Raw genomic sequence first — 24,104 nt, 5'->3', positions numbered from 1 at the left:
CTAGGTTCAGTGATTGCATCTTTATCATTAGTCACTTGTTAAAAGTCTTCAGTGGTTTCCTTGTGAATACAAGATTTACACTAAAGCCCCCTGAAGCTATTAATAGTGCTCAACGACCTCTTTCCACAATCTGTTATCAACTTAACCTGTACGAATTTTTCTGTCCCTGGGCCTTGCTGATATCTTTACTATTTCCATCCATCTACACAGAGCCTTCTTTGTACATGAAGATCATGCTCTAGGACCTTCTTTCCTCAAGCCTTCCTTTAATTCAAAAGAATTTCTACCCCCTTCAAGTTTCTAGAGCATTGTATTATTTTATTTATTGTGGAGAGTGCTCTGAATTCAAAAACTGTATTTTATCCATCACAAATATTGTAGTACTCCTCCTGCTGTTCTTTATGTGCAAAGCACTGCGATACATATTCTTACATTTATTAAGATTTTTACTTTCATTCTCAGTGTTTCAATTTCCTCTTCTGTGAAATAGGCTACCTACCTTATTAAATTGTTTGGGGGACTAAAAAAGATGGTACTTGTGACACAGTAAGGTCTCAACAAATATCAGTGATTATTTTGCATATTGATGTATTTTATATTACTATTATTATTCTTTCAGTTGCTCTATGGGACAAGTATTATTGTTTCTATTTTACAGAAGAGAAAGCTGAAGCTTATAGTGGTTAGGTAACTTGTTTTAGAGGCACGATTAGCTTACTAGTTTGTCTGACTTTGGAGTCTGTTTTAATAGCAGCTGTTCTCTGTAGCAGTGGCTTTCTTTTTCTTTCTTTTTTCTTGGCCATGACGCATAGTGAAAAAAAGCTTGGGTTGGTGCAAAAGTAATTGTGGTTTTGGCATTTTTAACTTATAAATACATTTTACCTTCCAACCTAGTACACCATAGACAGATATGCAAGATCAAAATGAAAGATACACAAAACAGTTGTACTACTTGCTTGAAATAGAATGTTTTAAAATTCTATTTTATTTGTTAAAAATGCTGGTTGCAAGACACTAAATTGATTTCACAACATTAAATGGCCTATGACTTTCAGTTAGAAAAACACTGTTTTACAGCTTATCAACGAATAAGTAAACAAGTAACATTGTAGACATAATCAACAATGAAAAAGATTGAATTGGAATTTTTCAGCAGGAGAAAGAATGTCCTGTCTTCAGAGGCAGCAGCAGTGTTGTTTTATATATGAATCATTCTTGTTATAGAAACCTCTTTGCCTGAGTCTAACCAGCCACACTCCTATATACTCCTCACCTGTACTGTTGCTCACTAAGCCACAGTCTCCTTTCATTAAAACAGTGTTGCTGAGTTTTTCAAGTAAAATATTTATTTCTCTCATTTATCTTCTATTATGAATTTATACAGTGAGTTTGTGTAGTTGTGATATTGCAGTCATATGTGTATATATATATGTGTATATATATATATATATATACCTTTCATTCATTTGTTCGACAAGCACATGGTGAGTATTTATATGTAAGCCTTGGCTATTTCTAGCGTCTGGGAGAACAGATTTTTCTTACCATGTGAGAAATAAGACAGTAAGGTCAGAGAAGAGTAGCTGGGTTGAAAGTAGAATAGGAAGAACTTGTCTCCTTTTGCCTCTCTCAAATAGTTTATTTTCTGTTCATTTATTTATTCATTTCAACCATATATTTAATATGATTGAATACTTATCCTATGTCAGTCACTATATTATACCTTGGTGTTATAAGGATAAGAAAAACGCTATATGCTCCTGGAGTATACAGTTTAGTGGGGAAGATAATCATTGATGCATTTATCTTGGAAAAACACTATTATTTTTTTATACAAATTTATGGGGCACATGAAAAATTCTGTTACATGTATAACACATAGTGATCCAATCACAACCTTACAGTTGTAAACTACATGTTGTGAAAGAAATGGGTCCCATTTTGTTGAGCGCTTATAATATGGGAAACTGGCTTAGTGTACCGGTGGGGGTGAGTGGATAAAGTTAAGCAAATTACATTTGGGCCAATATCTGGTAGATGAACAGTCATTAACTAGATTTTGAGGCAGAGATGTGGTGTCCAGCTAAGCACCTGCAAATACAAAGTCGCGTGGAAGACAGTACCCGGCATATTCACAAACTGGAAATAGGGAGACTACAAGACTTCTTAAATATGAAGGTTTTATGTCAAAAAATCTAAATACCTATCTAAATAAAATTGCTAAATGCTTCACTATAGAAGTATATATTAATTCAGGGAATGATCATCTTACTTTTTAATGCCACTTAAAAAGAAGCTGAAACACTCTCTTTAGCATTTAAGATCTGAAATCTTACCTATGAACCACCATGAAGTACTTTCTAAGTGTTTAGCATGGCAGTGAAATGATCAGGCCCACATCAGCAAAATGCAGTTTAAACCTGCACCAAATTATTTTTCCCTTTTCCAGAAAATCCCTGGCACAAAGGAACTACTGGGTGGAGGTTGGTTGAATTAAGAAATGCTTGTAGGCTACGTTCTACCCCGCTGCCTCACCTGCTCTCCCTGAGATGCGCACAGTGCTGCCACAGGCCATCTGACTGGCCATATATATAAGTAGATTGAAATATTGCCACATTTTTTCAAGTTCTGGTAAATAAATGTGAAGAATTTTTAAGATATAGTGGGCATGAATGTTCTTATTTTTAGGACTGATTTTCTAAAAATCTCTGGAGATATTTGACTTTTTAATCTTATAAATTATTTTTTAAGCACAAGTAACCCACAAGGTGCTTAGTTTATTACTAGGGCTGACCAGGTGCATAAATAACACTATTAGGAATAAATCAGGTTTTGGAATACAATGAAACATTTAAAGAGTGAAGGGGAATATAACTTTAAAGATTTTATTAATGATAAAAATCTTGTAAAATTCAGTAATTTTTTTCTATCCAACTTCTTGTTTTAATCTCCTAAATAATTAAAATATAATTTTTTTTTTGAGGTAGGGTCTTGCTCTGTCACCGGGGCTGGAGTGCAGCGGTGCCATCTCAGCTCACTGCAGCCTCGACATCCCTGGGCTCAACTGATCCTCCCATCTCATCCCCCTTAGTAGCTGGTACCACAGGCACGTACAACCATGCCCGGCTAATTTTTGTATTTTTTGTAGGTATGGGGTTTTGTTATGTTGCCCAGGCTGATTTCGAATTCCCAGGCTCAAGTGATCCACCCACCTTGGCCTCCCAAAGTTCTGGGATTACAGGTGGGAGCCACCACACTCGGCTTAAAATATACTTTTTAAAGGAAAATAAAGGAAGAAGAATATAATGTAACTCACTGTATATTACTAAACAGGAAGGGGCAAATTTACCATCCACCCTATGTTTCATATTCATGTTATTTTATTTAATTATTTCATAGAGCTAATAGCCTCATAGTTTCTAATGATAAAACTGAGGCCCAGAGTGGTTCAGTAGCTTGTCTTGATCATCCAGCCTGTCCATGTAACGATAGCTCAAATCCAGATCTGTCGGACTCAAATTGATACCTGTGCCATGAGTTCTATATTAATAAAGTATGTCTTAACATGCTCAATGCCACTAAATTGTACACTTAAAAAGAGTTAAAATGGTAAATATTGTTATGTATATTTTAGCACCATAAACAATGGGCAAATTATGTGAATAGGCATTTCTCCAAAGAAGATATACAAATAGCCAAGAAGCACAAATGAAAATATACTCAATGCCATTAGACAATAGGGAAATACAAATAAAAACCACAAGATGCCCAGTAAGATGGCTATAATAAGAGACAGATAATAAATGTCGGTGAGAATGCAGAGAAATTAGAATTATCACATACTGCTGGTAGGAACTGAAAATAGTGCAACTCTTTTGGTAAATAGTCTGACAGTTCTTCAAAAGGTTAACCATAAAATTATTATATGACCCAGCAATTCCATTCCTAGGTATATACTCAATAGAAATGAAATAGCAAATCTACATTGGAATTTGTATATGAATAATAATAGCAGGATTATTCATAATAGCCAAAATGTGAAAGTAACCCAAATGATGAATAAATAAGCAAACAAACAAAAAACCCACACTATATTGGAAAGAAGGCAGACCAGAGGAGCCTATTATTCAAAACCACTATATGCCAGACATTGCTAACAATAGGATAATACCACATGTGATTAAAAATAATTTTGCCAATATAATTTCCTGCCAGATCTTCTTCCTTTTGTATGTTCTACTTTTTTTTCTTTTAAAATTAGTTTTTCCAGATAATATAAATAGGACAATATAAAAACAGCTCTATATTAATACAATATCTTAAAACTTTCTGCATTTTAAAAATAAATTTAAACTACAGATAAAGTTTGTTCTGTTCGTTCCACTATTTCCTGTACCTCCTTCTCTTCCTGGAGGAACCCATGATTTCAAGAATGTAGCCTATGTTTGTCTAGTTTGTGATTTACACTTTCCCACATTCACATGTGTATCCATGACCAATGAACAGTAATTCTTTGAGGCATTGGAAATATTAATATACCTTTCATATTATTCCAAAAATACTTTATCTCCGAACATTGTTTTTTGAGCTCTCTCCAAGTTGACATAGTTAATTTAGTTCATGCATTTGGACTGGTCTGTAGTATTCCATTATACAAATATAGCACAGTTCCGTTATCTATTCTTCTACTGGTGGATATTTAGGGTGTTTGAACACTTTTTTAATATTTATTACAAAGAATGTTACAGGAAGCATGGTTGTAAATGTCTTTTTGTTCTCTCGTGTATATATTTCTCATTATTTAAAAATTTTTGAAAAATATATGTGCATGATTTAATAATGAAATATTACAGTTAAATACTGGAGTTTGGAAGACCACTTCTTGAAAAGGACAGTCCCCTTTTCCACCCCTCCCTACCCTTAGTCTTGCTCTCCAAATGTCTCTTCAGTTAATTGTATGACTTTTGGTTTTTCTGGTATGTCACCTTGTTATTTCTAAAAACCATATGCTTGATTAACAGTTTGATGGAGTATCACTTCCTAAAAAAAGCCTTTACAAGAAAACATTGAAACAATTCCTGCCTTAACATACAGAATCCATTGTTGCTTCCGAGCAGTCAAATAATATTGTGATTTTACTCCTCACTGTTTACTTACAATTTCCTTTCTTTTAAAATATTGTCCTCATTTTTGTTGTTTTGAATTTTCAATGATGAATCTTTTCTTCCTGTGTTTTTACCTGCCATTTCTTCACGCACAATCTCCACTGTATATGGCAGGGCTAATTTTCTTTCTCCTCAGCTGCAGCTGGATATAGTCTGGTCTTCAGCTTTCTTTGCTCACCTTCTTTGATCTATACTCTTCCAATTGTTTTCTGTCTTTTAACAATGAATGAAAATTACTTGTTTCTCATTAGCCCTCTGAGATCATCTTCTTTGTGGTAGGTCTGTATTTGACTTATTAACATACTTCCATTCCAACAGACTCTCTAATATAGAGACAAGAGAGAAACGTGTTCAGTCTGCCATTTTGAATCAGAATACCATTTCTGTTTATATCTTAAAAATCAGAATCTTAAACATAGATTGAATTTTCGTTGCAAGAAAATGTGTAATGATAACTCAATAGCCTTGCTTTTCTTCTAATTCAAGTTTTAGAGTATAAAATATTATTACTTTTCTTACTTTGTTTTGCGCCCTTTTACCTTAGCATTTCTGCCTAATTTGTTAAATTTCTTCTAAATCCAAATCCTTAAAGATATTTCAAGCCTCTTTAATTCATTTTCCATTTGTTCCACTCGTTTTTATTCTTTATTTTACAGTATTTTTCTCCTTCTCTGTTTTTTGTTTGTTTTTGATCCAACCATGCTCCTTTGTCTGCATTTATGTCAACTTTCACAAGAGCATACTCCATTTAACAACTTCCTTTAGGGGTAAAGCTAAAAACAAATATAATTTTCCTTGGGATCTAAAAACTGTTTTAGATTTCCCAGCAGCCCTAGGCCTGCAAATAAGCAGCTCGACAACTCATGGCCTCCATGAACACCATCCTAACATACCTGAATCAGAAGCATTCCTCAAATTGCTAGACGGCATTCCAAACCTGTGGAAGAGCTGGTGTCTTTTCAAGTTAGAAGTTCTGTTTAGAAGTAGCTATCTCTCCTGTGCCCTGAAATGCACATTAATGGGCCTAGAATTGCATATTTCACTCCCCTAAAAATATAACTTCCGTTTTGTTAATTTTTTTGTTCCTTATAGTCCTCAGGTTATGAGGAACCAGGAAAGAGTATAATCAGCTGAGCTTTGTCACAGCAAGTAGTAAAAGGAAAACAAAGAACATGTTCCACCTATTTGTGTTTGGGACAACCTTTCATCTTCCATTGCGTTATAGAAAGATTGTTGGACTAGAAGAAAAGAACTAAGTCAGGGTCCTTGCTCTACTCTAACTAGCTGTGTAACCTTAAGCAAATAATCTTGGCAGCCTAATTGCTTTGTCAGAAAAAACGGAAACTCTTGGACCAGATGATTTCTCAGATCTTATTTTTAGATTTTCAAATCCGTGGTAATGAATGGTTCTGTGATTCTATTCCTATTTTTAGCACTTCTTTCATTTTTTTATTTTTCATTTCACTGCTCTCCTCTTTTATTCTTCCTTGTTCCAAACTATCCTATATTGCTATTGGTTCTCCCTCTTTCAATTTTTCCAGCTCATTCTTCTTCTCTCCTTTTACCTGTTCTGTTATTTCCCTATAGTTTTCCCTTCCTAAGGTAATTAAAGCTGTCCTTAGAGTGTGATATTAAAGCATTCATTAAGAAAATGGGAGAAGCCACCTTAGTTCAACATTTTGACCTTTCCCAAAGGATGCCTTATTGTAACCTAACACAAGAATTTATGGTCCAGAATCCGTGCTTGACAATGTTTTTTGAAATCTTTTTTTATTTGTGAGTGATTTTTTGTTTTGCTTTCTTATTTTATTTTATCTAAACAGAGAACGGACATTCTTTGAAGTCTAATCATGATCACTACAGATGAACCCAATGTGCCAACTTCCCAACAGTCTGTAGAGTATTAGAAGATTTTTTACATTTTGAAGAAGGGGAGCAAATCTAAAAAAATTCAGTTGAACTTCTGAGAGTTAACATATGGTGGATTGTGTTGATTTAGAACTTAAAATAGATGTGTAAATTTGGGTTCAAAATATAGATTTGAGTCCAGTTCAGTTTGGATGTGTGATTAATTTTCAAGTCATCTAAAGTTTAAAAGTAATATTCATGATTTCTGGCTTTTGATTTGTCATAATCCTGGTCATAAAACATTAAGAAAATTATGACCGTTGCTGTCATTACATATCTATTAAATGTCATCAAATATGTAGTAGACAATGTTGTAACCAGGTGAACTCTAAAACTGGAACTTCTGACAAGTAGCTTTAAAAATACAGTGATTATAAATATAGAATCAGTGAAAGTATTTAGTTTGTATTTTTATGTCCAAACTTTTCCATTTTAGAATCCTTTATAGACACGTCAACATAAACATCTGCCCATTTGGGTGTTCTTCTGAATGTCTTTTGGCTTTTTTATATCTAACTTTGGTCAATCTGGGAATTTCAATTTTCAATAGCCTTAAAAATGGCTTAAGTGCTAACTTCCATTTCAGTTAAAAGAAAGCCTAAAGTTGTGTTTGTGCTGGTCACAGGACAGTAGGAGTTACAGTTCATATCAGGATGCGCCTACATATCCAGGTCAGATTGACCAGATCAGAAGAGAACATCGACCTCTTATCCAGCTTTCTTGTTTAATTATGGCCTAAATCTAATTTACTTCCACTGAACCATCCAAGACCTCTGGCAGGCAGGGAAATGGGCAGTGATGCAAGAAAGGGAGACTCTTTGGAGCTTTTATGAACAGTTCATGGTGAGGATAGGACATTTCTACTTTAAAATAGACTACTTGCTAGTTTTATGAATTCAGCACATGATTTATGCTGTGTTGCTTACATTCAAACCAAACCAAAACCTGTGTTTGATGAACTCAGTATTCAAATGTATTATATATAGGTATATATATGTGTATATGTGGATCCCTTCTGTTTAGATTTTACTCATAGTTTCCATTTGAACGTAGAAAAGAACTCTAAAAAACACAAAGAATGTGTCTTTTTTCCCTTTTTGACGACTAACAGGTGTCATTGAAATGTAAAATCTAAGTGTGAAATTATGAAAGGATATTCTTTAATTACTGCCCACTGAACACATATTTAATCTGTGCCTAGATTGTTCTAAAATCTTTTAAAAAGATGCAATAGCGAAAAATTTTAATGGATATACTTTTAATAAAGTTTTATAACTCATTGATAAAATGTATTTCAATACTATATGAATATGAGATATTTTTTATCAATTATGAGTGAAATATTCTACCAGAATGCATTTGAAGGCATTTACGGTATTTGATTCCAACAGTTAGTTACTAATTCTGATGTTTTAGAGAGCATGAAATATATCAAGCAAGTTATTTGAAGGACATATGTGAGGGTGACTCTATGGTTACAGGTTATTTGTATGTATTCCTTGTTTTCATATTGATAGCATCTAATTCTTTTATTTGACAATCTTAATATGTAAGTTCATTTAAAATTTAAGACAGTGCATATATAGCAGAAACCTTAAGAACAAAGAAAATAAGCAAGCAAATATTTGAAGAAAATTATAAAACTATAGATTTCTTTCAGAAAAAAACAGGCATAGGAACAGTTTCATATATTATGATTGCCTATAATAGGAAAAGTTGTATTAATACAGTATTTGTCATTACGCAGTATTTTAATACCTACATACGTCTATTTTATTATTATATTTGAGTGCTTGGTATTTTTATTCCTTTGTGTTTTTAATCACTGATTTATTTTACTTAAGAGTATAAAACTCTGCTAAATAAAATTGTATTTTATGTGGAATATACTTGCCATTATGAAGAACAGCTGGGTATACCATTATTTGAGGCAATATATCTGAATTCTATTAGTTTAAAAATTGTAAAATTCAAGTTAAATTATATGTATGATATATAAGCTGAACACATTTTCTATAGCCCTTAATTTAGTTGTGTTAAATTTTCAATGTGATTTATCAACAGCTTTTTTATTTTGCATTTATTTTTCAATGTGTTTACATTGTATAAATTGAGCTTTTTGCACAGATTCTTGATTTGTAGTTGCTTGGCAGGATTTTTCTTTGTAATGTAATCATTCCTATAAAAAATATGATGTACATTTGTCTTGTGTATTTGTCTTCATTTCACATGTCCATAGTAAATATTTTTACATGAAGTTATTTATAAGGAATAGTAATTTACAAGTCTGTGATCATCTCCTTCATCATCATTGTTCTCAGCATAGATACTATTAGCTCTTATTTTCAGATAGTCTCAAGCAGATTCTCAGTATATAGCAGATACGTTTTTAATAGTCAACACAATTACTTTACCTTTGTACTATATCTTATTTCACAGCATAGTTATTTTAACTGTTTTTAGACAAGTTATTTTGCTCATTTTATTTTATTTTAATCCACTTTTTCTCTTTTGGGCTAAAATTTTTAGTTTATGGGAATGTAATTTGCTACAAAATATTAGGAAGAAAATATCTTCAGAAGATAGCATTTTCAGGCCGGGCGCGGTGGCTCAAGCCTGTAATCCCAGCACTTTGGGAGGCCGAGGCGGGTGGATCACGAGGTCAAGAGATCGAGACCATCCTGGTCAACATGGTGAAACCCCGTCTCTACTAAAAATACAAAAAATCAGCTGGGCATGGTGGTGCGTGCCTGTAATCCCAGCTACCCAGGAGGCTGAGGCAGGAGAATTGCCTGAACCCAGGAGGCGGAGGTTGCGGTGAGCCGAGATCGCGCCATTGCACTCCAGCCTGAGTAACAAGAGCGAAACTCCGTCTAAAAAAAAAAAAAAAAAAAAAAAAAAAAAACAAAAAAAAAAAAAAAAAAAAAAAAAAAAAAAGAAGATAGCATTTTCCAATGACAGTAACCAATCTTTCCTGAGAACTAAGCATTTGCAGACACTAATTTATTTCTAGCCACAACACCATGAAGCACATTTTTAGAGATGTTGAAATCAAAAGGCAGGGAGGTTAATGTACTTGCTCATGGTTATAGACTTAGAAGAATTCAAGTCTAAGTCTGCCTTGTCCCACTTTCAAACACTACCTTAAATGGCCTCTTCCGTATGCTTTTTGATATATGTATTTTGGTAAAAAGACTAATTAATTTGTGGTTGACTTATATCCTTTATTAACCTTACACACTTCCATTTCTGCCAGCATGACAAAATTTTAACATAATTGAGCCTTAAAATGTGTCTTTTCTTTTAGCCAGAAACATTTGAGCATCTTTTTATCAAGCATACAGAATCAGTGACATTTCGTCCTCTTCTTTTGGAGCCTGAAGCAATTTCAGAAGATATCAGTGTTGATACATCATGGAAAAATAAGGATGAGATGGTGCCAACAACTGTGGTCTCTCTCCTTCCAACAACAGATCTTGAAAAGGGTTCTGGTTGTATTAGTGACCAGTTCAACAGTGCTAACTTCTCTGAGGCTGAGGGTAACGAGGTAACCTGTGAGGACGAAAGCCGAAGACAACCCTTTGCTAAATATGCCACGCTGGTCAGCAACTCTAAACTAGGTGAAACTGATGAAGAACAAGGGCTTATAAATAGTTCAGTCAGCAAGTGCTTCTCTAGCAAAAATGATTCACTGAAGGATTCTTTCTCTAATAGCTCATGGGAAATAGAGGCACAGGCATTTTTTATATTATCAGATCAGCATCCCAACATAATTTCACCACACCTCACATTCTCAGAAGGATTGGATGAACTTTTGAAACTGGAGGGAAATTTCCCTGAAGAAAATAATGATGAAAAGTCTATCTATTATTTAGGGGTCACCTCAATCAAAAAGAGAGAGAGTGATATGCTTTTGACTGACAAGTCAAGGGTATTGTGCTCTTTCCCAGCCCCCTATTTATTCACGGATATCAGAGCTCTCCAGGACAGTTGCTCACACTTTGTAGAAAATAATTTCAACTTAGGAATTTCTAGTAAGAAGACTTTTGTATCTTATATGCCTCAATTCCAAACTTGTTCTACTCAGACTCATAAGATCATGGAAAACAAGATGTGTGACCTAACTGTGTAATTTCACTGAAGAAACCTTCAGATTTGTGTTATAATGGATCATATAAAGTGTAATAGATTACTTTACAGTATTGGGTGGGAGAGAGAAAAGAAACCAGAGACAAATTTGAAAATGATCGTTCCAAATGAATGTTGTCTGTTTCTCTTCTCTTAGCAATATAGACAAAAAATTTGAGAAGGCCTTCATAAGCCTTCTATTGTAGAATGTAGACACGCTCTTCTATTTTATTCCCAAGCTGTAGTGGGAAAGTCCCCAGTTTCCAGCTAGAAATAAGCCCAACAAACACCATCTTTTGTGAGATGTAATTTTTTTCAGGGGCGTATTTGTTTTACCTCAAGTTGTTTTTATTTTGTATCAATACACACACACACACACACACACACACAAATTTATACTTAACATGTGTCCTTGTGTGTTTTGAGAGTATGTGATGTATTTATATTTTGTGCTATCAGACTGTGAGATTTGAAGTAGGTACTTCCCTAAATGTTTAAGATAAACAGAGAATTCAGCCCTGGCCTAAGGGGTTATACTGTGAAGATTAATAAGTAAGCCAATTGTTATGTACAAAATCTAAGATATGTACCATATAATGAAACAACTTGCAAGAATGGTGATGCTCACAATCAGTATTTTGAGGACAACACAGCACTTTTGAAAACATAATGTCAGTTTTAATTCTTCTCTGTGAAAGATGTTGAAGTGGTCACTTTCTAATGAAGTTGGATTGCCAAATATCACTATATATCTCTCTGGAATAAGTCTTTCCCCATCTCCACTTTGGCATATGTTATTTTTTCCCCTCATTGAGCATTTTCTCTACATAACCACTGTGTAGTATTTTACATAATTTAACTCAGTTAATATTGCAATAATTGTAACATCTATTACTATTGTACTCCTTAAAGATGAGAAGAGTAAATATTTTGCCCAAGGTTACAAGTCAGTGGGTGATGGAATCAGAATTCAGATTTAAATCCAGATTTTTTAATGCTAATGATTGTGCTTTTAACCTATACCCTACATTGCCATCCATTTAAAATAACTGACTTGTAATCAAAATTTTTTAAGTAGAGGCCGGACACGGGCACACGCCTGTAATCCCAGCACTTTGGGAGGCCAAGTTGGGTGGATCGCTTGAGCTCAGAAGTCTGAAACTAGCCTGGACAACATAGTGAGACTTCATCTCTACAAAAATAGAAAAATCAGCTGAGTGTGGCAGAAAAAATAAAGATTATAAAATTTACTCAGTAGAAATATAATGTTGGATGAGAAATTGAGAATTGCACAGATCTTATGTTTGCCTTTAAAAACTTAAGATTAATACAGAAGTTTATTATTTATTCAACTTTTGGTATGGTAAAAAATGACAGCATGTTGGGCAACAAACTAAATTAAGACACCTGCACATATAGGTGTGCAATGGCAAGAAGTAAGACATTCAAGTACCAGTATCGTCAAAATACTTCAGTACTCAAAAATATGCCTGCGGGTTTTTAAACATTATCAGAATCTTATTTTTAGACTGAGACAAGAGTCTCCTGATTTTATTTTTACCCTAAATAAATCCCTACATTCCATCTCTATTCCAGTTGTGGGTATGAAGTGAGCAGTTCTAAACAATTACAAAGATTCTGGACCCCACTTGATAGATATTTTTCATACTTTAGAATCAATTTCTACTTGGAAATCAACAAAGCTATTCCATGTCATAAGTATTTTTAAGATGTCTCAGGATCTCACATACTCAACTGATGACCCTCTTACAAGAAATAGGTAGAGGGCCAATAGCAACTCATTACTTGATGCAGTATGAAAGCTTTAGTTCTATGCAGAGATAAATGGAGAAGGGTTTTTTTCCATGGATAATTTTATATGGCTTTAGAGACTCAGAAACAGAAAAATTATTATTACATGTATAGAAATTTTGGTAAAATTGAAGTATTTTAAATACATGCTTATAGACTATAGGTATTTAATTGAAGGTACAGTATAGAAGAGATAGAAAATTAAATTTTGCCCCATTCTGTAATTGAAGATTAACCTTTGAGAATGTCCCCTGAGACACGGTATTCCCCTGTGATCTGGGACCCAGAACAATAGGAAAGATAAACTGATAGATGTTCCCATCAGCCCAAGGATGTATATATCTTGTTATGTGTAAGTTGGAACGAATTCAACAGTCTCAGGACCACTGTAGTGCTGCTGTAGGTCTGTGTTAAACAGATTTAGTGACAGCATATTAACCTGAGATCATTGGTAGCATCGTGGTGCAGCTTCAGTTCCCCAGATAAATGAACAAACAAAAAATACACTTCAGAAATATTGAAATTCCAAGGCACTTTTTCATGGAAAGTGCAGAACGAGTATAGTTTGGCCTGCTGGTATGTTTAGATTTAGATCATATTTATTGTCAATGGGCTGAATTCCGATTTTCACTTTTGAAAGTTTATTTCACTATGTATCATTATGTTTTATTGAGACCTTGTGAAAGCTACCTGCCATGAAATACTGGATTTTCATACAACTGAGAGAAAATTTACAACGTTTTATGCTTCAGAATGGTCAGAAACTTCCCATTTCTTCCCACAGCTTCTGTAAAAAATTTAAAGGAAGGAGGAGCTGAAATATAGGTTTTGGTCTTTTAAAGTTATAAATCTTGAATTTTTATTATTTCATTTAAAGGTTTTAAATGAAACGCAAGCTACTAATCAGTCTTTCTAAATCTGACCTTCATGGAAAGCAACTCAGAAATTAGTAATTTGTGATATGGTTTTAAGTTTAAACAGATTGAAGAGAAATCATATGTCAAGGTTTGCAGGATTATAGGTTTTCTAACTTAAAACTCCCAAGAACAGTGAAAAAACAATGAAAACACTACGAGTAGGGACCTTCTGTTGGAGCCCTGTGTGCCATTTAGAGATGAGCTACAAGTTGACAAGAAGAATAGAAACAGTTTTTTTTTTTTTTTTTCCTTTTAAACCTAGTCATCAAGTGGTAAAAGGACTCGGATGAAATTCCAGTTATCAGTGCAAGATTCTGGATTTAGAATAAGGTTGTGTAACCTTACACATGACATTCTACTTCTCATTTTTTTTCCCAATAAAAGTTATTCTCTCTTCCCTAATACCATATATATGGTTACATTACTTTAGGAATATTTACATTAACTCCTCCAAAGCTGACATAAACTTTAGGCAGTAAGAGTTGAGAATTATGCACACAGGGCTTGCAGGCGGAGCTGGACAGTATGCAGATGGATTAAGACATACTGCAAACACAAAATTCCATCTCACTTAGATGTGGATGAAAAAAGATCTCTTTCTAAATTATTTTCTGTGAACTTCAAAGAAATTTCTTCCACTTTTCATCTTTCAAAGATCATCTTGATAGTTACTTTAACAAACCTTTCTAAACTAGTCATTATTGAGAAAGCTCATTCTTAAATTTTGTCACACAATTATAATTGTCCACTCTACTATGACTAAAATAAGCAACATTCAAGAAAAAATTTAAGCATAGTTACTAAGAAATGTGAAGAAGTACTTATAAAAGGAAGCCAGATAAGTCAGTAATTTTGCTCTTTCTTGAACAATTAGTTTAAACAGTAAAGCACACCTGCACCTAATCACAATGTTAGGAGAATAACTTAAAACATGATCAATCTGTATTAGAACTAGGATATTGTTACATGTATTTGTATAAGCATTAGGAGATGATTTCCATGGTTCATTTGTTTGTTTTAGATGGAGTCTTGCTCTGTTGCCCAGGCTGGAGTGCAGTGGCGTGATCTTGGCTCACTGCAACTTCTGCCTCCTGGGTTCAAGCAATTCTCCTGCCTCAGCCTCCCCATCAGCTGGGATTACAGGCGTGCCACCTTGGCTGGCTAATTTTTTTGGTATTTTTAGTAGAGACAGGGTTTTGCCATATTGGCCAGGCTAATCTTGAGCTTCTGACCTCAAGTGATCCGTCTACATTGGCCTCCCAAAGTTCTGGGATTACAGGCATGAGCTGCTGCACCTGGCCCTTCATGAGGTTTTATAGTGAATGAATTATTTTTCTATAAAGTTTATAAATATTTATTTTGGAAAGATGCTGAAAATGTCTATTTTTCAAAATTAATTATGCTTAAGATGTATGGCATTAAATACAATTTTATGATGCTCTCTGACATGTTTACTAAAAAAACCTGGAACTGAGAATGAATTTGGAAGAGATTTAATTTTGTAGTGAGATATCTCTATTGTAGATACTGTACTTTTAAAACCTGTCATTAAGTGTTTGGCATGTGGTTAACACTTTCTCTTTAGTCACAATTGGTTTAATAAATGTTATAAACATAAGTGCGCAGATACGCATCACTAATTATTCTATAAAATTTAATTATCTTAATTCTCCTTTATGTTCCAAAAGTCACAGAGAAAGCAGTGTACATTATAACTGTATTCATCTTTTTCTCATTATGATTATAAGCAGTGTTAATTTTGAGAAATAAAAGTCCAAAAAGAATTATTATGAGTTTAAGTTACTTTAGGATTATACCTGCTGTATGATAAATAACATAATGATATTATTTTAGCTAACATTTGACAATATAAAGAAATTCTTGTAGTTTATACAAACAGTTAATGCAAAATGTTCATCCATTGTTAGCCTGTCATTGTGTCTTCAAAATTCTGAAAGACATATGTTTTGCATTTGTAAGGGGTTTGAAAATATTTTAGATCCCAGGACATCCCTTTACTGTTACTCTGTCTAGTGACTTCTCAATAGATCATCCCATACCAGATTCTTGCTGGTATTATAGCTACTGGTGAGGAAAGATTACTCATTTTTAACAATGAAGAAGGATACTCATTTCAATCTTTAAGAGCTCTTTAGTTTGTGTCTTCAGTTCTTTAAGAAATCTGGATTTATAGTGATTTATGAACATATGTTTTATCACTTAGGCTTTCTAGCAATTTGAGTTTTGCCACTACTTGGACTACTATTCAGAAATATATGCCTCTTTTTGCTTTTTAAAGTGTAATTAAAACAAAAGCACACAGAAAAACTTTCAAATAGTACTGAGAAATATAAAATAAAAAGTGATGTTCTCTTTCTACTCCCAATTCTCAGTTCCTATTCCCCCAAAAACCTGTTATTATTATATCATTTTAAAAACACGTATATATTTAAAAACATGTAGGATAATATTCTGCTTACTATTATGAAATTACCCTATTTTTGTATCTTAGAGATACTTCTACAGAAACTCAAATACATCTACTACATTAATTTTAATAGTCACATAATATTCCATTTTGTCAAAATACAATTTAACAGTTCACAATTGGTGAATATTTAGAAACTCTCCAATCTTTTATTATTATGAGCAATACTTAAGTGATCATTCTCATACATAATTATATCTTCTCATGCTTTTGTAAAACTACTTGTCAGGAATCTTGGTTGCAAATGTGAGAAACCAATTCAAATTGGCTTCAGTATCTCTATGGTATTTTAATTTTAATTTGATGAATGAAATGGAACAAATTTTCGTATGTTTATAAGCATCTGTTTTCTTCTACTTTTTATATTCTTTGCCTCTTTTCTGTTGCCTATTTTTCTATTAGAATTTTTGATTTCTTATTCTTTTTCAAATTTGTATTCTTAAGTTCTTCTTGAGATATGTACTGTAAAGTGTGCAAACCTTCAGTATATAGCTTCATGAATTTTTACATTTTTTTCTCCTGAGTATATATCTAGGAGTAATATTGCTGTGTCATAGGTTAGGATTTTGTTTAACAGATATGTCCAAGTAATGATTAAATGAATTTACACTGCCATCAGCAATGTTGGACAGTTCCAGTTGCTCCATGTATCACATCATGATCAACATTGATATTGCCAATCTTTAAAATTTTAGCCATTCTGATGGTTGCATAATGCTTACTTGTGCTTTTAATTTGTATTTCTCTAATATGTAATAATTTTGAGTAACAATTCCTCGCTTGCCATTTTTGGCTACTTTGTCATATATCTTATTTCTTTATATTTTATAAACCTATGAAGCATTATTTTATTGTAGCTTTATATAATCAATAGCTTTTCAAATTTGACCTTTCTAGTGCTGTTTGTTTCATCTCACATCTTGGTTTTTTCTGCATGGATAATATTTCTCCATCCTAAAGAACTTCTTTCAGTATTTCTTGTACTTTAAATCAACAGTGATAAATTCTATCAGACTTGGGGAACATCATTTCACCTTCATTTTCTTACAGATAAATTTGCTGATATAGAGTTTGAAGTTGACAGTTATTTTTCTTCATTGTAAGTTGCCATTTTATTGCCCACTAGCTTCCATTATTACTGTTGAAAAGTTAACCATGGTTTTAATTGTTTCCCTTAAGGTAATATGTCTTTTATTGTGTATTTTTGTTGGCATTTAAGATTTTCCTGTTTATCTTTGCTTTTCTGAAGTTTGACTCTTATATGCCTAGGGGTGGTTTTCTTTTTACTTATCATAATTCATATTAATTGAGATTCTTCTAACTGTGGATTCAGAATTTTCATTAGATTTCATTATTTCTTCATCAATTTTGTATCATTTTATTTATTCTCTTCTTCTGGAACTATCAGTTTCATACATGGTAGGTATTTTGGTCTAGGTCCATCAGTCTCTTTTTCACACTCCTTTTTGTCTCTGTACTTCATTTTGATTATTTTTTCTTTTTTTTAACTTTTATTTCAAGTTCAGGGGTGCGTGTGCAGCATGTGCAGGTTTGTTACATAAGTAAATGTGTGTCATGGGGGTTTGTTGTAGAGATTATTTCACCAGCCAGGTGATAGTTAGGCCTAGTGATATGGTTAGGCTTTGTGTCCCCACCCAAATCTCATCTTGAATTGTAATCTCCATAATCCTCACATGTTTAGGGAGAGAGACCTGGTAGGAAGTGATTGGATCATGGGCGGCGGTTTACCCTATGCTGTTCCTGTGATAGTGAGTGAGTTCTCTTAGATCTGATAGTTTTATAAGGAGATTTTTTTTCCCTTCATCCCTCACTCTTTTCTCTCCTGCCACCATGAGAGAAAGTAGAGCTTACTTCCTGTTCACCTTCCACCATGATTGTAAGTTTCCTGAGGTCTCCCCACCTATAAGGAACTGTGAGTCAATTAAACCTCTTTCTTTTATCAATTTCCCAGTCTTAGGTATTTCTTCACAGCAGTGTGAGAATGGACTAATACACTTAGTATCCATTAGTTATTTTTTCTGATCCTCTCTCTCCTCCCACCCTCTGCCCTCCAGCAGGCCCCAGTGTGTGCTGTTCCTATCTATGTGTCCATGTGTTCTCATCATTTAATTACTATGTATAAGTGAGAACATGTGGTGTTTGATTTTCTGTTCGTGTGTTAGTCTGCTAAGAATAATGGCCTCCAGCTCCATCCATGTCCCTGTAAAGGACAGGACCTCATTCTTTTTTATGGCTGCATAGTATTCCATGGTTATATGCACCACATTTTCTTTATACTATGTATCATTGGTGGTCATTTAGGTTGATTCCATGTCTTTGCTTTTGTGAACAGTGTTGCAATGAACATATATGTGCATCTGTCTATAGAACAGAATGATTTATATTCCTCTGGTTATATACCCAGTAATGGAATTGCTGTGTCTAATCATATTTCTTGTTCTAGGTCTTTGAGGCATTGCCACACTGTCTTCCACAACTGTTGAACTAATTTACACTCTCTCCAGGAGAATTTGATTCTGGGAAAACAATCTTTTATTCTACTCACATGAAATGTCACATTTATCATTTACTAATTCACAAGTATGTTTGTGTTTATTTCTGGACTTTTTATTCTTTTTTCATTGACTATTTAATCTATTTTTTTCTCTAGTACTAAATTTGTAATTACCACAGCTACTCAATAATTTTAATATCTGGAGAGCCAGATCCTCCATCTTTCTTATTATACTGAATTGATATTCTTTCTAGAGTAATTTTAGCTGAATTAAGTTTTTATAATAAAATAATTCTGTTGGTATTTTAATTGGAGTTAAAAGCATTGAAAATATCATCACTACAATATTTAGTAGCCCAATTTTATATGTAAATTATAAAACAAATTTGTCATGAAAATATTTCTTCTATCTTTTTAAATAATGATCAAGACAAAATAATTAATATAATATCTGTAATACTAAATTCTTCCCAGAATCATTCTTTCTTTGATATGAAAGAATAGAAGTTTGGTAAATGCTTGTCTTAGTCAGTTCAGGCTGCTGTGACAAATTACCACAGAGGCCTCCCCAGAAGCTGTTATGCTTCCTGTATAGCCTGTGGAACCATGAACCAATTAAATCTCTTTTCTTTATAAATTACCCAGTCTTTTTAGCAGTGCAAGAATGGACAAATATATAGGACTTATGCTTAGTTCTGTCATTTCTCTGGATTGAGTTGAAAAAATGAAAGGCAAAGAAGAGCTGTCCTGAGAATTCCTACCCTCAGATTTGTGAACACTCAGATTTCTACCCTCAGATTTTCATATGCATGAATTTTGGGCCAGAATTCATACTACTTGTGTGGTCTAGAAAAACAACAAGAAAAATATTTAATTTTAAGAGTCCTGTATTGCTTGCATGTCTAAGCTACATCGTAGAAGCAAATGCAAATAGCTCCTGGGGAAATCCACATTCAACCAAGATGCTGGAGACTTCAAAGTTCCAAGGAATATAAGGTCATTAACAACATTACTTACACAAGGACATGGCCCCTTGACTGAAAGTCAGCAGGAACAACAGATGACAGTATCAGAACCACAGAGACTGGAAAACCAAGCCAATTTGCTAAGGAAGGCAGAGAAGAAAAGGGAAAAAGGTTTGGTCCAAGAAGGCAGTAATGAACTTCAGTAGTCCTGTAACTTCCCACTCCTAAACCAGGAGATCCTTTTTTTTCCTGTGGTTTAAACCAGTTTAATTGGATTTTCTATTGATAACTTGAAATATCTCAACAGAGAGAGAGAAAAAGAAATTGAATTGAGGTGAGGGCTGGAAAGGTAGCCGAATAGAACAGCTCCGATCTGCAGCTCCCAGCAAAATCAATGCAGAAGTCGGGTGATGTCTGCATTTCCAACTGAGGTACCTGGCTCATCTCACTGGGACTGGTTAGACAATGGGTGCAGCCCATGGATGGCGAGCTGAAGCAGGGTGAAGTATTGCCTCATCCTGGAAGTGCAAGGGGTTGGGGAACTCCCTCCCTTAGCCAAGGGAAGCCTTGAGGGACTGTGCCAGGAGGAACAATGCATTCTAGCTTAGATACTACGCTTCTCCCGTGGTCTTCGCAAACTGCAGAGAAGGAGATTCCCTCAGGTGTCTACACCACCAGGGCCTGGGTTTCAAGCACAAAACTGGGCAGCTGTTTGGGCAGACATGGAGCTAGCTGCAGGAGTTTTTGTTTTTTTTTTTTTTTTTTTTTTTTTCATACCCCAATGGTGCTGGGAATGCCAATGAGACAGAACCGTTCGCTCCCTTGGAAAGGGGGCTTAAGCCAGGGGGCCAAGTGATCTAGATCAGTGGATCCCACCTCCATGGAGCCCAGCAAGCTAAGATCCACTGGTTTGAAATTCTTGCTCCCAACACAGCAGTCTGAAGTCTATCTGGAATGCTCAAGCTTGGTGGAGGGAGGAGCATCTGCCATTACTAAAGCTTGAGTAGGTGATTTTCCCCTCACAGTGTAAACAAAGCCACCTAAATTCTAACTAGGCAGAGTTTACTGCAGTGCCACAAAACCACTATAAAAAGACTGACTCTGCATTTCTTCTCTCTGGGCAGGGCATCATGAAAGAAAGGCAGCAGCTCCGGTTAGGGGCTTATAGATAAAACTCCAATCTCCCTGGGACAGAGAACCCGGGGGAAGGGGCAGCTGTGGGCACAGCTTCAGCAGACTTAAATGTTCCTGACTGTTGGCTCTGAAGAGAGCAGTGGATCTCCCAGTATAGTGCTTGAGCTCTGCTAAGGGACAAACTGCCTCCTAAAGTGGGTCCCTGACCCCCATGCCTCCTGACTGGGAGACACCTCCCAGCAAGAGTTGACAGACACTTTATACAGGAGAGATCTGGCTGGCATCTGATGGGTGTCCTTCTGGGACAAAGGTGCCAGAGGAAGGAACAGGCAGCAATCTTTGCTGTTATGTAGCCTCCATTGGTGATACCCAGGCGAACAGGGGCTGAAATGGACCTCCAGCAGACCTCCACCAGAGGGCCCTGGCTGTTAGAAGGAAAACTAACAGAAAGGAATAGCGCAGAACATCAACAAAAAGGACACGCACACAAAAACCCTATCTGAAGATCACCAATATCAAAGAACAAAGGTAGATAAATCTACAAAGATGAGGAAAAACCAGTGTAAAAAGACTGAAAATTCCAAAAAATAGAATGTCTCTTCTCCTCCAAAGGGTTACAACTTCTCTACAGCAAGGGAGCAAAACTGCATGGAGAATGAGTTTGACGAATTGACAGAAGAAGGCTTCAGAAGGTGGGTAGTAACAAACTCCTCTAAGCTAAAGCAGCATGTTCTAACCCAATGCAAGGAAGCTAAGAACTTTGAAAAAGGTTAGAGGGATTGCTAACTGAAATAACCAGTTTAGAGAAGAACATAAATGACCTGATGAAGCTGAACAACATAGCACAAGAACTTTGTGAAGCATACACAAGTATCAATAGCCAAATCAATCAAGTGGAAGAAAGGATATCAGAGATTGAAGATCAATGTAATGAAATAAAGTGTGAAGACAAGATTGGAGAAAACAGAATGAAAAGGAATGAAAAAAGGCTCCAAGAAATATAAGACTGTGTGAAAAAAACAAACCTACATTTGATTAGTGTACCTGAAAGTGAAGGGGAGAATGGAACCAAGTTGGAAAACACTCTTCAAGATATTCTCAAGGAGAACCCCAAGCCTAGCAAGACAGGCCAATATTCAAATTCAGGAAATACAAAGAACACCACAAAGATACTCCTCAAGAAGAGCAACCCCAGGACACATAATTGTCAAATTTACCAAGGTTGAAATGAAGGAAAAAATGTTAAGAGCAGCCAGAGAGAAAGGTCGGGTTACCCACAAAGAGAAGCCAATAAGACTAACACAGATCTCTCTGCAGAAACCCTACAGGCCAGAAGAGAGTGGTGGCCTATATTCAACATTCTTAAAGAAAAGAATTTGCAACTCAGAATTTCATATCCAGCCAAACTAAGCTTCTTAAGCGAAGGAGAAATAAAATCCTTTACAGACAAGCAAATGCTAAGAGATTTTGTCATCATGGGGCATGCCTTACAAGAATGCCTGAAGGAAGCATTAAATATGGAAAGGAAAAATGGGTACCAGCCACTGTAAAAACATACCAAACTGTAAACACCATTGACACTATGAAGAAACTGCATTAACTAACAGGCAAAATAACCAGCGAGCATCATAATGATAGGATCAAATTCACACATAAAAACGTTAACCTTAAATGTGAATAGACTAACTGCCCCAATTAAAAGACACAGACTGGCAAATTGGATAGAGTAAAGACGCATCAGTGTGCTGCATTCAGGAGACTCATCTCATGTGCAAAGACACACAAGGGCTCAAAATAAAGGGATGGAAGAATATTTACTAAGCAAACAGAAAGCAAAGCAAAACAAAACAAAACAAAAACGAAAACAAAAAACAGGCGTTGCAATCTTAGTCTCTGATAAAACAGACTTTAAACCAACAAAGAACAAAAAAGGTAAAGAAGGACATTACATAATGGTAAAGTGGTCAATGCAACAAGAGCTAACTATCCTAAATATATATGCACCATTCAATACAGAAGCACCCAGATTCACAAAGCAAGTTCTTAGAGACCTGCAAAGAGACTTAGACTCCCAGACAATAATAATGGGAGATATTAACACCCCACTGTAAATATCAGACAGATCAACAACACAGAAAATTAACAAGGATATTCAGTACTTGAACTCCGCTCTGAACCAAGAGGATCTAATATACATCTACAGAACTCTGCACCCCAAATCAACAGAATATACATTCTTCGCAGCACCACATCTCACTTAATCTAAAATTTACCACATAATTGGAAGTAAAACACTCTTCAGCAAATGCAAAAGAACAGAAATCATAACAGTCTCTCAGATCACAGTGCAATTAAATTAGAACTCAGGATTAAGAAACTTACTCAAAACTATACAACTACATGGAAACTGAACAACTTGCTCCTGAATGACTACTGGGTAGATAACAAAATTAAGGCGGAAATAAATAAGTTTTTTGAAACCAACAAGAGCAAAGACACAATGTACCAGAATCTCTGGGAAACAGCTAAATGCAGTGTTTAAAGGGAAATTTATAGCACTAAATGTCCATATCAGAAAGCAGAAAAGATGTAAAATTGACACCCTAACATCACAATTAATAGAACTAGAAAAGCAAGAGCAAACAAGTTCTTCAAAAGCTAGCAGAAGATCAGAAAAAACTAAGATCAGAGCAGAACTGAAGGAAATAGAGAAACGAATAACCCTTCAGAAAACACAATGAATCTAGGATCTGGTGTTTTGAAAAGATTATCAAAATAGATAAACTGCTAGCCATATTATTAAAGAAGAAAAGAGAGAAGAGTCAAACAGACACAATAAAAACTGATTAAAGGGATACTACCAATGATCCCAGAGAAATACAAACTACCGTCAGAGAATACTATAAACACCTCTATGGAAAGAAACTAGAAAATCTAGAAGAAATGGATAAATTCCTGGACACATACACTGTCCCAAGACTAAACCAGGAAGAAGTCGCATCCCTGAATAGACCAATAACAAGTCCTGAAGTTGAGGCAGTCATTAATAGCCTACCAAACAAGAAAAGCCCA

At 34.8% G+C, this 24,104-nt stretch overlaps 1 protein-coding gene across 7 annotated transcripts in view; it reads left to right on the top strand.

Moving 5' to 3' along the window:
• LEPR (leptin receptor) overlaps positions 1 to 11,334 on the top strand; it is a 68,640-nt gene extending 57,306 nt beyond the window's left edge. For 6 of the 7 annotated variants that reach the window (XM_017515789.2, XM_017515790.2, XM_037733971.1 and 3 more), the window contains one exon: positions 10,381 to 11,334. In XM_017515789.2, coding sequence (XP_017371278.1) covers positions 10,381 to 11,205 — 825 coding nt within the window. In that variant the 3' untranslated portion in view covers positions 11,206 to 11,334. Of the gene's footprint in view, positions 1 to 6,988; positions 9,274 to 10,380 lie in introns of those variants that run through there. The other variant, XM_017515791.2, reaches the window with a different exon arrangement.
• Positions 11,335 to 24,104: the final 12,770 nt, after the last annotated feature.

The sequence above is a fragment of the Cebus imitator genome, unplaced genomic scaffold (assembly GCF_001604975.1).
Source record: "Cebus imitator isolate Cc_AM_T3 unplaced genomic scaffold, Cebus_imitator-1.0 Scaffold559, whole genome shotgun sequence".
NCBI classification, from domain to species: Eukaryota; Metazoa; Chordata; class Mammalia; order Primates; family Cebidae; genus Cebus; species Cebus imitator.
The sequence above is the reverse complement of the archived record's forward strand: the minus strand, read 5'-3'. Positions and strand labels throughout refer to the sequence as shown.